At 40.9% G+C, this 13375-nt stretch overlaps 1 protein-coding gene across 1 annotated transcript; it reads right to left on the reverse strand.

Annotated features, from left to right (window-relative positions):
- Window positions 1–1729: 1729 nt before the first annotated feature.
- On the reverse strand, window positions 1730–13146 carry LOC136179461 (interferon-induced protein with tetratricopeptide repeats 1-like). The gene is made up of 2 exons (XM_065956289.1): window positions 13049–13146; window positions 1730–4886 (listed from the first exon to the last, which is right to left on the reverse strand). Exons 1-2 carry the CDS (start codon window positions 13144–13146, stop codon window positions 3593–3595), a joined length of 1392 nt encoding a protein of 463 aa, XP_065812361.1. The 3' UTR covers window positions 1730–3592.
- Between the last annotated feature and the right edge of the window lie 229 nt (window positions 13147–13375).

Consider the following 13375-nt stretch of genomic DNA (forward strand, 5'->3'; position numbering starts at 1 on the left):
ATACTTTAAAATGTGTTTATCGACGGAGTGTGAATCATCATTAACTTACCTCCGACCAAGCTGTCAACGGCTCTGACCACATTCCTGACGTCATCACTCACACTGTGGTAATTCTAGAGTCTCTTGGGGATTATTCCTCTTCATTTTACTTTGTTGACTTTCAGAAACAAATTTTGGTTTTCAAAGCAATAATGTATGTGACACTTAGCAGGGCAACAACAGTGAGTGCTGTCAGATGGGGCCCCCTTAGGGAGGTGTCCTACTGTCATTTTGGGGCACTGCTTTGGTTTACATTTGTGAGCCCTGAGGGGCCCCTACTGGTCTGGGGCCCCAAGCAGTTGGGGCACACACACACAGACTCCAAAATAAACAGGCAGGAGAATAATGTATAACTCAAAAGAAGATATACAATGAAAAACAAGTGTTTTGGGGAAAGTTATGCTGTCAATATCAACCTGTTACACTGACAGAGTATGAGGTTTTTGTTTTTCAACATCGATTTTCCTTTTATTCCAGGATTCAGCCCAAAACTTCAATTCACCATCAATGATGAGCCGGAGCCCGGAGTGGGATGGAGTCAGTACAGGAATGCAGCATATAGACAATGTGTGTTATGGAAAATCAACAGGAGAGATACAACAAATCACAATATACATGGGTAACACTTTACAATAAGGTACACACATTTTGCATACTTACTGGGAGACGAATGGGAAACTAACCACTAGATATAATCCAGAGTGTATATGTGAAAAAGGCTCTAGGTAACCATTAGTTAACAGGTAGATTTGTGTGGTTTATCCAGCTTTCATTATCCGTTAAATAATAATTCACTACTCCATAACATGTGATGAAGAAGTACTCAATATCTACCCAGTACTGAGTGGTTTTCTAATGGTTACTTGAAACTTTAATCACGTTATTTTTGCATTTCAGCATGAGCATACAAAATAAAAGTTTGGGTTTGGTGCTACATTACACAAATTTCCTACCAACATAACTTGAACTGCTCTTCTGCTGTTGCTCGTTTGGAGCAACAAGTGGTTCATCCATGCCATGATTGATGGTTAGTCTTTCACTGTGCCAAGACACACATGATCAGAACATGTGCTGCTGTGAAATGTTCTTATTCTTCCTGACACAATAAGTGTATAAAAGGCTCAGACAGTAGGTGGCCTTCCTGTTAATTGCTCACGCTCCTCCTGCGTGTTGATGACGTAAGCATCTCAAGCTTTTTGCTTCTGCCTTTTCCTTTTCAGTCGCTACATAACACATGACTGTTGACTCTGTTTGAACTGTCTGTATTGTTTAAAAATGATTGTATATGTATAATGGCTGAATAAAATACTCATACATACAGGATCAGTTTGCCAGCGTGCGTGTGTTCGGAGAGGAGAGCGGCAGATTATAAATTCACCGTACTCTGCAACATGATGATGAATCAGTTTATGGACGCCATCTTGTAATACTCTTAGTTCACCAGCAGATGCCGCCTGTGCTAGTTGTAAACCCAGGCAGTAAAGTGTATGTGAAGTTGTTAATCTGTCTAAAGAGCTAATTTCTTTCATTTATGTTCATTGAACTCAAATATTTCTGCCAAATAACTTACTCTAATAATTGTCAGACGCTTATGATCTGACGAGGCTTAAATTTCTAGCTCCGTCCTCCTGATAGTTTAGAACTGAAGAAGGTGAAACTACTGAAACAAAAAACTTCAAGACGATTTCTTGGTGTGCACACTGTTCATTTATTGGTATGAAGCTTAAACACAGCTTGAGCAAACAGGAGCATCTTAATATATAATTTTCAGGTCACAGAAAATACATTTTCACATGAACAATGAGGACTTTAAATTTCTGAAGCGAAGCACATTCATATAAAATCCATTAATTCTAAAATCTGAAAATACAGCATTGAAAAAACACAACAGAAGCAAAATACATGATAATCACAATTCACACATTTCTTCATTAAGTATTCACCATGACGACCGTGTTTTACAGAGGACGTCACACCTACCAGGAGCTAGGGTGTAAGATTTAAAGGTCACATAGTCTCCTCCTCTTCAACCAGTTTAAAAAATTCTCAGAACTTCCAAAAACATGTGTGAAGTTTCTTGTTCTAAATCCACTCTGATCCTGTATTTGATCATGCCTATAAACCCCTCTATTTCAGCCCTGCTCAGAACAGACTGTTTCTGTGTCTGTACCTTTAAATATGTAAATGAGCTGTGTCTGACCACGCTCTGTCTCTGGAAGGGCTTGGGTGTACTTGGTCTTTCTCGCTCCATGTCCTATTGTTTACGGTGAGAAGGCAGACTCAGAGGGCAGAACAAACACCTAGCTGTTGGAGTGTCACCCACCTGGGGGAGGGGCTACTGCCCTTTGTGATGTCATGAAGGGAACTCCGTCATGAATTAGTAAGTCATTCCCAACTCTCTCGCTCTCTCTCTCTCCCCTGTTTCTAACTCTATTTACTGTCCTATCTCTAAATAAACGCATAAAAGCCCAAAAATAAAAATAATTAAGAAAATATATATATATTTTTTTTTTAACCAGGAAAAAGTCTCATTGAGATTAAAAATCTCTTTTACAAGAGCATCCTGACCAAGACAGGCAGCAGCACAATTACAGGGTTTCAGACATAAAACACTTAACAACAATGAACATAAATACAGGAATCACAAAAAGAACCAGTTCACCAGAGTCTGTCATAAGTCATGAGCAACAAAGCGATCAAAAAGGACAATACGAGTTAGCTAAAAAATCTACAGTCAGATATTTCTGCCTCCAGATCATTAAGTAGACCTTTAAAAACATTCAAGGAAACCAGCTCCCGAAGATTTAAAGTATCTTGCAACCGATTCCAAGAAGAGGGAGCAGCATACTTGAACGCCCTTTTTCCTAATTCCGTACGGGCTTTAGGGATGGTAAGAAGGTGAAGATGGTAACTTCCATTACTTTATATGTAGCTCTGTAGGTAGGATGGAAGCAGACCGAGAATACCCTTATAAATAAAAATATGCCAGTGATTTAGTCTACGTGCAGACAAGGCAGTCCAACCAACCCAAGCATACAAGGAGCAGTGGTGAGTAAGGGCTTTTAGATTAGTGATAAACCTCAGTGCCCCATGGTAGACAGTATCCAACGCATGTAGGCTTTGCCAGGATGCGTGCACGTAAAGAGCATCGCCATAGTCTAGCACTGACATAAAAGTGGCAGCAACAAGTGTTTTTTTGGCCTTAAATGAAAAGCAAGACTTAATTCTAAAATAAAATCCTAATTTTAACTTGAGTTTTTTTTAACCTGTTGTTGAATGTGAGGCTTAAAAGAGAAAATAATAAAAGTAAACCTTCCTTTAATTTATTTCAAATAGTTTTGTATGGCAAGAAATTAGTTTTTAGTTAGTTTTTATCCTTATTTTTTGGACGCCCTGGCAGAATTGGCCCCCTCCTGTTTTTCATTCTTCTCCAGGATTCTGTTGCTCTTTATTACCACGTGTGAAAGCAATACGCCTTTGTAGAAATTATTATTATTATATTATTATTTTTTGCTTGGACAAAATTGTCCCCCCTAAATTTGCCTCCCTATCTTTACTGCCTTGGCTCTTGCAGATTTCTGAGAAACTCCTCTATTTCTCTGCACATTATGCCTCGGTATTTAGTCTTCTCCAGGATTCTGATGCTGTTGTCACGGCTGAAGGATATTTCTGGTATTGCTGCTGTCTTCATGTGATACTTTATCGACCTGTGGGAGTCATTTTGATGAAAGTATAAATGATTTGCATATATGTTGTAAAGCATCTGTTTGTCTTCAGGTTCTGCAGGTTCATTTTTGAGCAGTTTCTGAAATATCTGCTCAGCTTTGGCCTTGCTGTGATGTGACTTTGCATAGATAGTTGCGAGGTCTATTTCCCTTTTGAGTGAAGAGTGAGGGTAAAGAGAGATCAGCTCCTCGTGGAGAGCGATTGCTTTGTCCATCGTGCTTTGTTCTGGGGAACTACTGCTTTTATAAATGATCCTCCATCTGTAGCAGAGTGCAACAAATTTCTTCAGATAACGCACATCTGGATGTTTTTTCAGAACTTTCTCTGCCAAATCAACGGCCTTATCAACTGATATGTATTTTATGTAAAGGTTTAGTAAGGCCCACATGCCACTGTTACTGCAGCACCGAGTGCTCACCTTTTCATCCAACTCACGGACTTCATCTCGAATGTTTTCTCCTTTATCAGCAAGTTGTTCAAGGTAGAGCGCAGCGAGGTACAAGTTCTCTGGATCCCGTTCCTTGGCTTGTCTCATTTTCTCCAAGAGGTCAGGGTCCAGCCTTGTGTCACTGAAGTTTTTGACCTTCTTTAACCATATGACATAGCTGGTGTTCCAATCCACCATTTTCGGCTGCATCCTGGCAGCTTTCTCGTAGTAATCAACAACCAGCTTCTTATCCTCTCCGAAGAACATCAGGGTCCAGGCCTTTTCAGCGCAGATCTCTGGATGGAGGTCGTCCTGGGATGGAGATGGGTCTTTTTCCATCAGGGCATCAACCTTTGACAGGTAAGCCTGACTCTCTGCTTGATCTCCCAGGTGGTGGTGCAGCCAGGCCAGGTTCCAGTAGTTCACCACTAACCAAGGACCCTCATCTGCTACTCTCAGCTTGTTGAGTGCCTCCGTAGCCTTCTGGAACAAACTGTTAGCCTCTTCATTTAACCCCAGTTTATACTGAATGAACCCCCACAGGTTGTAAATGTGGCCCAGCCATCTATTTCCCTCCTCTGTGCTGAAGTCCTCCATCTTCTGCGTGAGAAGTAAAAGTTTCGGCCTGCTGCGGTCCAGGTCCCAGGTGAAGTGGCACTGCAGGGACTCCAGTGTGGTTTGACTCTGAGCAGCACTGATGGAGAATACAAAAACAAACATTTAAACACATCAGCAGCTAGTTTTGACTCTTGTGTTCTTATTTGTTATGTCTCGTCTCGCAGTGTCTCCTCTACTCTTCTAAACTGTCAATCACTTTTATTACCCTATTATATAGTCAGACAATCAAGTAAACTTCTCAGATAAATAAAAAACAGACTAAATTATTTGGTGGACATCACTGCATGGGCTCAGGAACACTTCCAGGAGACATAGTCTGTGAACACGTTAGCTGAAACTCTACCATGTGTAGGGTTGCCACCTTCCAAGCAGAAAAACAAGGGACACCCCGCAGCGGGTTGCAACTCAGTAGGGGCCTCACTGGCCCAACGGTGGGGTGGGGCACCAGTTGTGGTGAATCATGATTTAAAACAAGGTTTTAATGAAGTAATAAGAGTCATACTTAAAGTTTTAAGTGCTTTATGAACACATTTTTTTCTGAAATAATTTACAAAAATGCAAAACTTCAGTGTAAAGGCAGATACAGTAATGTATGCACAATGAAATGCACCTAACACGACTTCAGCAGATGATTACTATTAGCTATCTAATTTACAACTTAACTTAAACTTCAAATAAAGTTATTAACTTAACATTAATTCATTAACAGAGTATTATTGAAGTGCTTTTGACACTGCTGTAACATAGAGGGGAGCAGTAAGATAACAGATTTTTTATTAAATAAACAGTACGAATTTAATAGTATTTTCATTCATTTATTCTGTCCTCCTGTCTTTCGTTTTTGTTGTTTTCTTATGAAATCATGAATGATACTATTAATATGGTTTTGAACTATTTTCTTATTGTATTAATTAAGTGTCTACTGTCGATATATCGATGTTGTATTGATGATATCTCGCCCAGGACAAACTGTGAATACAGATTTGGCTAAAATAAATACGTACCGAAAAATATTCACACTATCCAAACTATACTGGAATAACCTATTTATAAACATGGGAGAAAATATATTAAGTAGGCCTACAATAGTTTCCTTTACATTATATTCATTTTCACTGACACTGTCAAGCCAGGCATTACTTTCTACTCACGTCTGTATTTCTGCATCCGTTTACGTTTCAATGGTGCACGGTGCGGGAATCAGAGACACCTGCAGACATGTTTCCTTCTGACTCCTATGACTTTCTCTCACCCAATCACTGACAAGCTCTCATTGCTCATGCCAAAAAAGAACCAAACAAACCAACGGACACTCCGAGGAGGCGGGAACTAGCCGGCTGAATGATGCTGAGTTCAAAGCATCTTGGAAATACGGGACAAACCACGTCCCGTATTGATTCAAAACGGGACGCAATATCAAAGTGTAAAATACGGGACGATTCCGTATTTTACGGGACGGGTGGCAAACCTAACCATGTGTCATGATTTGGTTTTGTATTTGAGTTTCCCTGTTTTATCCCAGTGTTGCTTGTTTCCCTTGTGTGTTAATGTTCCCTAGTGTTGCTGGTTTTTCCCTTGTGTGTTTCCTAGTTTTGTCTTCAGTGTTTTCTGTTTTATTTTGTCATTTATTATCCTCGTGTATCTCTGTGTTCTAGTGTGTTTTGTTAGATTCTTGAGTTCTGTGTGTCTTTAGTGTTTCATGATTTAGTTTGTAGTTGTCCTCAGTGTTTCTTGTATTCCTGCCTCTGTGTGTTTCCCAGTGTGTTTGCCCTGATTGTCTTCACCTGTGTCGTTAGTCTCACTTGTGTCTGATTACCCCATGTCTATTTAGTCTCTGTGTTTCTTCCCTTCTGTGGCAGTTCATTGTATGTGTTTGTCGGTGCGTATGTTATGTCAGTGTCCCGGTGGCTCCCTGTTTTTGAGCCCTGTGTTTTTGTTGAACTTGTTGAAGTAAGTTTTTGTTTGGCTTTTTGTTAAAATAAATAGTTTAGTTAATTCTGCACTTGGGTCCACACCTCCTTGTTTTCCAATTGTGACACCATGCAAAGAGCAAGCTGTATATAAACCAGATCCAGAAACATTGCTGGCTTTCCTTGGGCCTGAGGTCGTTTAAAATGGACTTAGTCAAAGTGGAACACTGTCCTGAGGTCTGACAATTCACAATTTGAAATCTTTTTAGAAAAAATGGACGCTGCATCCTCCGGGGCTAAAGAGGAGAGGGACCATCTGGCTTGTTATCAGCGCTCCGATAAAAAAACAGCACCTGTGATGGTATGGGGGTGCATGGGTAAACTGCACATCTGTCAAGGCTCCGTTAATGCTGAACCATACATAAAGGTTTTGGAGCAACATATGCTGCCAAATAGAAAACCTCTTTTCTGGGAAGGCCTTGTTTATTGCAGCAGCATAATGTCAAACCACATTCTGCACACTGACAACAGAATGGCTCACAAGTCAAAAGCCTCATTTCCACCTAGCGGTCCGGTCAGTGGTCTGTACCTCCAAGGTCGCCCATGGGGGCCAAAAATCCAAAACAGCATTGAAATAACTCTCGAAACCTACGGGATATTTAAACTTGGCGTGTTTTCTGTTTGTCCTTTATTACTGCTGTCAGACGGAAAGTGGCGGTTCTTTTAACCAGTCAACGGACTGCGGTTTGTCTCGCTCCAACCTTTAGGGTTGGATTGGTACACTTGACACATAATGTGGATCTAATGTGTTTGGATTAAATCTTTTATTGGATTTAAACCGTTGGGACTCAGTTTGATGAATTATTATGATCAGGAGAGTTCAGTAAACCTTTAAACGGTTAAAAGACGTTGTTTGTTTGTCGGTGGTCTGACAGGTGGGTAGATTGTGACTGCTGTGGTGGTCTGACCTGCACACACTGGGCCGTCTGAGTAACAGGGTCAAATATACTGGTGCACCGTTTATGTTTTCATAATTATATCAGATCAGCATATTGATTTACTTTGTTTGACTGAAACCTGGCTGTGTCGAGATGAATATGTTAGTTTAAATGAATCCACTCCTCCCAGTCATTTTAATACTCATATACCTCGAGACACCGGACGAGGTGGTGGAGGAGCAGCTATTTTTAATTCTAGTCTTCTAGTTCACCCTCAACCAAAGCTGAATTTTTCTTCTTTTGAAAGCCTTGTTCTTAGTCTTTCACATCCAGTCTCAAGAACTTTTCAGCCAGTTCTAGTTGTTGTAGTTTACCGCCCTCCTGGCCCATATTCTGAGTTTCTATCTGAATTTGCAGAATTTTTATCAAATTTACTCCTTAGCAGTGATGGAATAATTGTTGTAGGTGACTTCAATATCCATGTGGATGTTGAAAATGATAGCCTTAACACAGCTTTCATGTCATTATTAGACTCTATTGGTTTCACCCAGGGTGTGAACGAACCTACTCATCGTTTTAACCACACCCTAGATCTTGTTTGAGCTTATGGCATTGAAATCCAAAACCTTACAGTTTTCCTAGAAAATCCTCTTCTATCAGACCATTTCCTTATTACTTTCGACTTTGTCCTACCAGAATTAGCTCTGCTTAATAAAAATGTGCTCTCTAGAAGTTTATCTGATAGAGCTGTAGCTAGATTTAAGGAAGCTATTTCAGCTGCTTTTGATTCAGTACCGTGTTTCAACCCAGTTGGAAACTCTTATGATAGCTTTAGTCCCTCTCAGCTAGATCAGTTTGTTGATAGTGCAGTGGATTCGCTGAGAGTTACTCTTGATTCGATTGCTCCCCTAAAACAGAAGGTTATCAAACGGCAGAGACTAGCTCCATGGTTCAACTCAGAAACCCGTACTCTAAAACAATCGTCGCGAAATTTTGAAAGAATATGGCGCTCGACCAAAACGGTAGAATCTCGTTTATTCTGGCAGGATAGTCATAGAAAATATATGAAGGCTCTACATCACGCTCGAGCTGCCTACTACTCCTCTTTAATCGAGGAAAACAAAAGCAATCCTAGATACCTTTTCAGCACTGTAGCCAGGCTGACAGAGAGTCATGGCTCCATTGAGCCTTGTATTCCTTTAGCCCTCAGCAGTAATGAGTTCCTGATCTTTTTCAACAACAAAATTTGAGACATCAGAGACAAAATTGTTAACCTCCTGCCCTTACCTGGTGCAGATACGTCTGATACGGCAGAGACAGTTCCAGGACCAGATATTAGTCTAGACTGTTTTTTTCCAATCAACCTTTCAGAGCTAAATTCAATTATTTCTGCGTCGAAACCATCAACCTGTCTTTTAGACCCAATCCCAACCAAGCTGTTTAAGGAAGTCTTTCCCTTAGTTAGCAACTCTATATTAAATATGATCAATATGTCTTTACTGGCAGGCTATGTACCACAGTCATTTAAAGTAGCGGTAATCAAACCTCTACTCAAAAAACCTACTCTATTGACTATCAGATCCTATTATACAGACTTGAACATTTACTTGGAATTACAGGGACTGCTTTAAGTTGGTTTGAATTCTACTTATCAGACCAATCTCAGTTTGTACATGTTAATGATGAGTCTTCTATGCACACCAAAGTTAGCCATGGAGTGCCACAAGGTTCAGTGCTTGGACCAATTCTCTTTACATTATATATGCTTCCTCTGGGAAATATTATGAGGAAACACTCCATACAGTTTCATTGTTATGCAGATGATACTCAGCTTTATGTATCAATGAAGCCCGATGGCACCAGTCAGTTATGTAAGCTAGAAACGTGCCTTAAGGATGTTAGGACCTGGATGAACAGAAATGTTTTGCTACTTAACTCAGACAAGACTGAAGTTATTGTGCTAGGCCCTAAAAACCTCAGAGAGACTTTTTCTAGTGATGTGACTGTCCTTAATGACATCAGCCTGGCATCTAGCACCACTGTTAGGAATCTAGGAGTTCTATTTGATCAAGATATGTCCTTTAGCTCTCACATCAGGCAAATTTCAAGAACAGCCTATTTTCACCTTCGTAATATATCCAAGATCAGGAATATCCTGTCGCAAAATGATGCAGAAAAACTAGTTCATGCATTTGTTACCTCCAGATTGGATTATTATAATTCTCTTTTGTCAGGGTGCGATGGTGGATCTCTAAAGACTCTTCAGCTAGTCCAGAACGCTGCAGCTCGTGTACTGACTAGAACTAGGAAAAGGGACCACATTACTCCTGTGTTGGCTTCTCTGCACTGGCTCCCTATACAGTCTAGAATAGAATTCAAGATCCTTCTTCTCACTTACAAAGCTCTAAATGGCCAGGCACCATCTTATCTTAAGGAGCTACTAGTGCCGTACTGCCCCTCGAGAACATTACGGTCCCAGAATGCAGGCCTGCTAGTGGTACCTACAGTCTCTAAGTGTACTATGGGAGGTAAAGCCTTCAGTTATCAGGGTCCGGGAGGCAGACACACTCTGTATTTTTAAGAATAGACTTAAAACTTTCCTTTTTGATAAATCTTATAATTAGGGCTGGTGCTGGTGTAGACCAGCTCCTAGTTATGCTGCTATAGGCTTAGACTACCGGGGGAACTGGCACCTTGAGCTCTTATCTCTTTGTCTCTCTCTCTCTCTCTCTCTCTCTCTCTCTCTCTCTCTCTCTCTCTGTCTGTGCATATACAGTACATCATATTACTGCATGTAGCTATCTGTAAAGCTCAGTCACTAACCACCTACTTTCCTGGGAGCTCTTGAGCTGTCTTAGGCTCCTCGAGATTGTTGGTTGACGGCCTGACAGAACTTATCTCGAGATAACACTTGTTATGAGTTGACGCTATACAAATAAAAACTGATTGATTGATTGATTGATTGAGTCTTTGGTTAGTATTATGTATCCGTTTTGCCCCCTCCCCTCTGCCCTTTTGTACAATTCCCAGTGGGAGAGGTGGGTGTCCATTGTTTTGCCTAAGTGAGAGAAACAATTAAATAAGTCATCATAGAATAAATTGTTATTCCAAGTCTACAAGACAAACAGTTTAATGACGTGGTTAATCTCTTATGTTGCAAAAACAACTACAAAACATTTGACGATCAGTCGACGATGTAAATCCGTTGGGGGGACAGGCCTACTGCAGAGTGGTAAACATGACCCTGTCACAGCTTTTTTTAAATGTGTTACTGGCATAAAATATAAAATGGGCACATCATACTTTCCCAAAAAACATTGAAATGTCTTAGTTTCAACAGTTGTCTATGTGTTATTTTCAATTAATCAATTTGTATCTTATCATTTTACACAACGTCCAACTTCTATTGAACCAGTGGGGTTGTTTGTTCTTAACATGTACTTCCTGTGCAGAGGTTTACGCAGAGGCCTCTGGTAAACAGGATATGGGCTTGGTCCGATATGAACAGCAATATTTCAGCAGCTGTCGCAGTTTTATTTTAACACACAAGCACAATACATTTTCCATTACACATTCCACCTCTTCAATAAACCCCCCAGAAAAATCAGTCGTAATGATGATTACTTAAAAGGAAACACAAATTAAAATTGTCCCTCACCCTGCACACTCAAAAAGACCACATCATAACCTCAATCTGGCCTTTGAATACTCGCTCTCTCAACAATAAAAGCCTCATTCTCCATGACTTCATAACCGACACCAATAATGGACTCCCTTTTTCTCACCGAAACCTGGCAAAAAGCCATGGAATATTTCTCACTAAACTAAACCACAAACACAGGATACACATACATCGACAAACCCCGTCTCAATGGACAGGGTGGTGGTGTTGCTGCTGTTTACAGGAAGAACATTGAAACTAGCACCATTCCCAACCCTGCAGTTGACTCCTTTGAACACATTGTTTTCAAACTCTCTGGTCCTACTCCCCTGGTCACTGCTGTAATCTATCGTCCCCCCCAAACCAAACCCTTCTTTTTTCAGTTATTTATGACTCTCTTACCCAACTCTGCTCAATTTCAACTTCTCTTTTGCTCCTTGGGGATTTTGACTTCCACATCAATGACACACAATGTTAAACTGCGAAAGAATTCCTGGACCTACTTCACTGCCTCAACTTCACACAGCAAATCAACTTACCTACTCACAGCCAGGGCCACATTCTGAACTGGACACAATCCATCAACTGTCAAGTCTCAACCTCAACATCTCCAACCATCTGGCTATGAACATGGACATTGACATCCCTCTTCCCACTCCAAAGCTAAAACAAAAAATCTCCTTCAGAAACGTAAATTCAGTCGACCCCCCAGCTTTATCAGCCTCTATAACCAACACAATCCCCCCCAATTTGATAATCCCTCTGAATTCATCACTTAACATAACAACACACTCTCCTTCTGTCTAGATCAACTGGCTAAACTTAAAACTAAAACTCTCTCATTCACACACTCTGCACCCTGATACACTCTCAAACTCCATAAAATGAAATCCCACAAACGCCAGCTGACTACCTCAGATAATACAAGGAAGCTCTCAGCACAGCCCGGTCCACCTATTACTCACATCTAATCCACTCAGGCTCATCCAACCCCAAGGCTCTCTTCTCTGCAATAAACAAACTCTTCAAACCCAGTGACAACACCTCTTCTCCTTCACAGTTGACAAATGCAATGCTTTACCCAAAACACTCAAACTGGCAGCCGTCACCACCATCCTCAAGAAACCTGGACTCAAAACCGACAGCATGTGAAACTTCCACCCCATCTCCAACCTCTACTTTCTGTCAAAAATACTGGAACGTGTTGTCTCCTACCCAGATCAAATCCCACCTCCAATAACCTGTTTGAACCATTTCAGTCTGGCTTCATAGCACAGAAACAGCTCTCCTCAAAGTCACCAACGACCTCCTCAACATCCTCAACATCCTCGGCCTCACTGCAGCCTTTGACACCATCAGCCACAATATTCTTCTATCCAGCTTAGAACACTCACTCAACTTCACTGGCACTGCTCTTTCCTGGTTAAAATCCTACCTCACCGACAGACAACAGTTTATCAAAATCCATCTTTAACTTGTTTTTATTAATATTAGCTTAATGTGATACACTTGATACCCTTCTGTTTCTAAAAATGATCATCCAAAGTCCTTAATAAACTCCAAAACATCCAGAACTGTGCTGCACCCCGTCTCACCCACACCCGATCCAGTGAACCCCTCACCCCTGTCCTACATATCTCCACTGGGTCCCTGTCCCATACCGTATCCAATTCAAAATCCTGCTCCTTACACATAAAGCCCTTAACCACCAGGTCCCCTCCTATCTCACAGTTCACCCTCACACTCCTGCACGCAGCCTCCATTCTTTAAAAGCCAACCTCCACTTAGAACCAAGGAACGAACCTGGGGGGACAGAGCCTTCTCCATAGCTGCCCCCTCCCTCTGGAAACTCACTCCCTACACACATTCAACACTGCACTGACCCTTCTACATTCAAATCACTAATAAAAACTCACCTCTCCAAATAAGCTTTTAATCTATGATTGTGATGTGTGTTCTGTATATCTGTCGCTGCACCTTCATGTTGTTTTAGTTATGATTTGTGTGTAATGTTGTAATGTCTGTTAGTCTGTCCTTACTGTTCTGATCCTTCTGT

Source organism: Labrus bergylta, chromosome 6 (genome assembly GCF_963930695.1).
Source record: "Labrus bergylta chromosome 6, fLabBer1.1, whole genome shotgun sequence".
Lineage (NCBI taxonomy): Eukaryota > Metazoa > Chordata > Actinopteri > Labriformes > Labridae > Labrus > Labrus bergylta.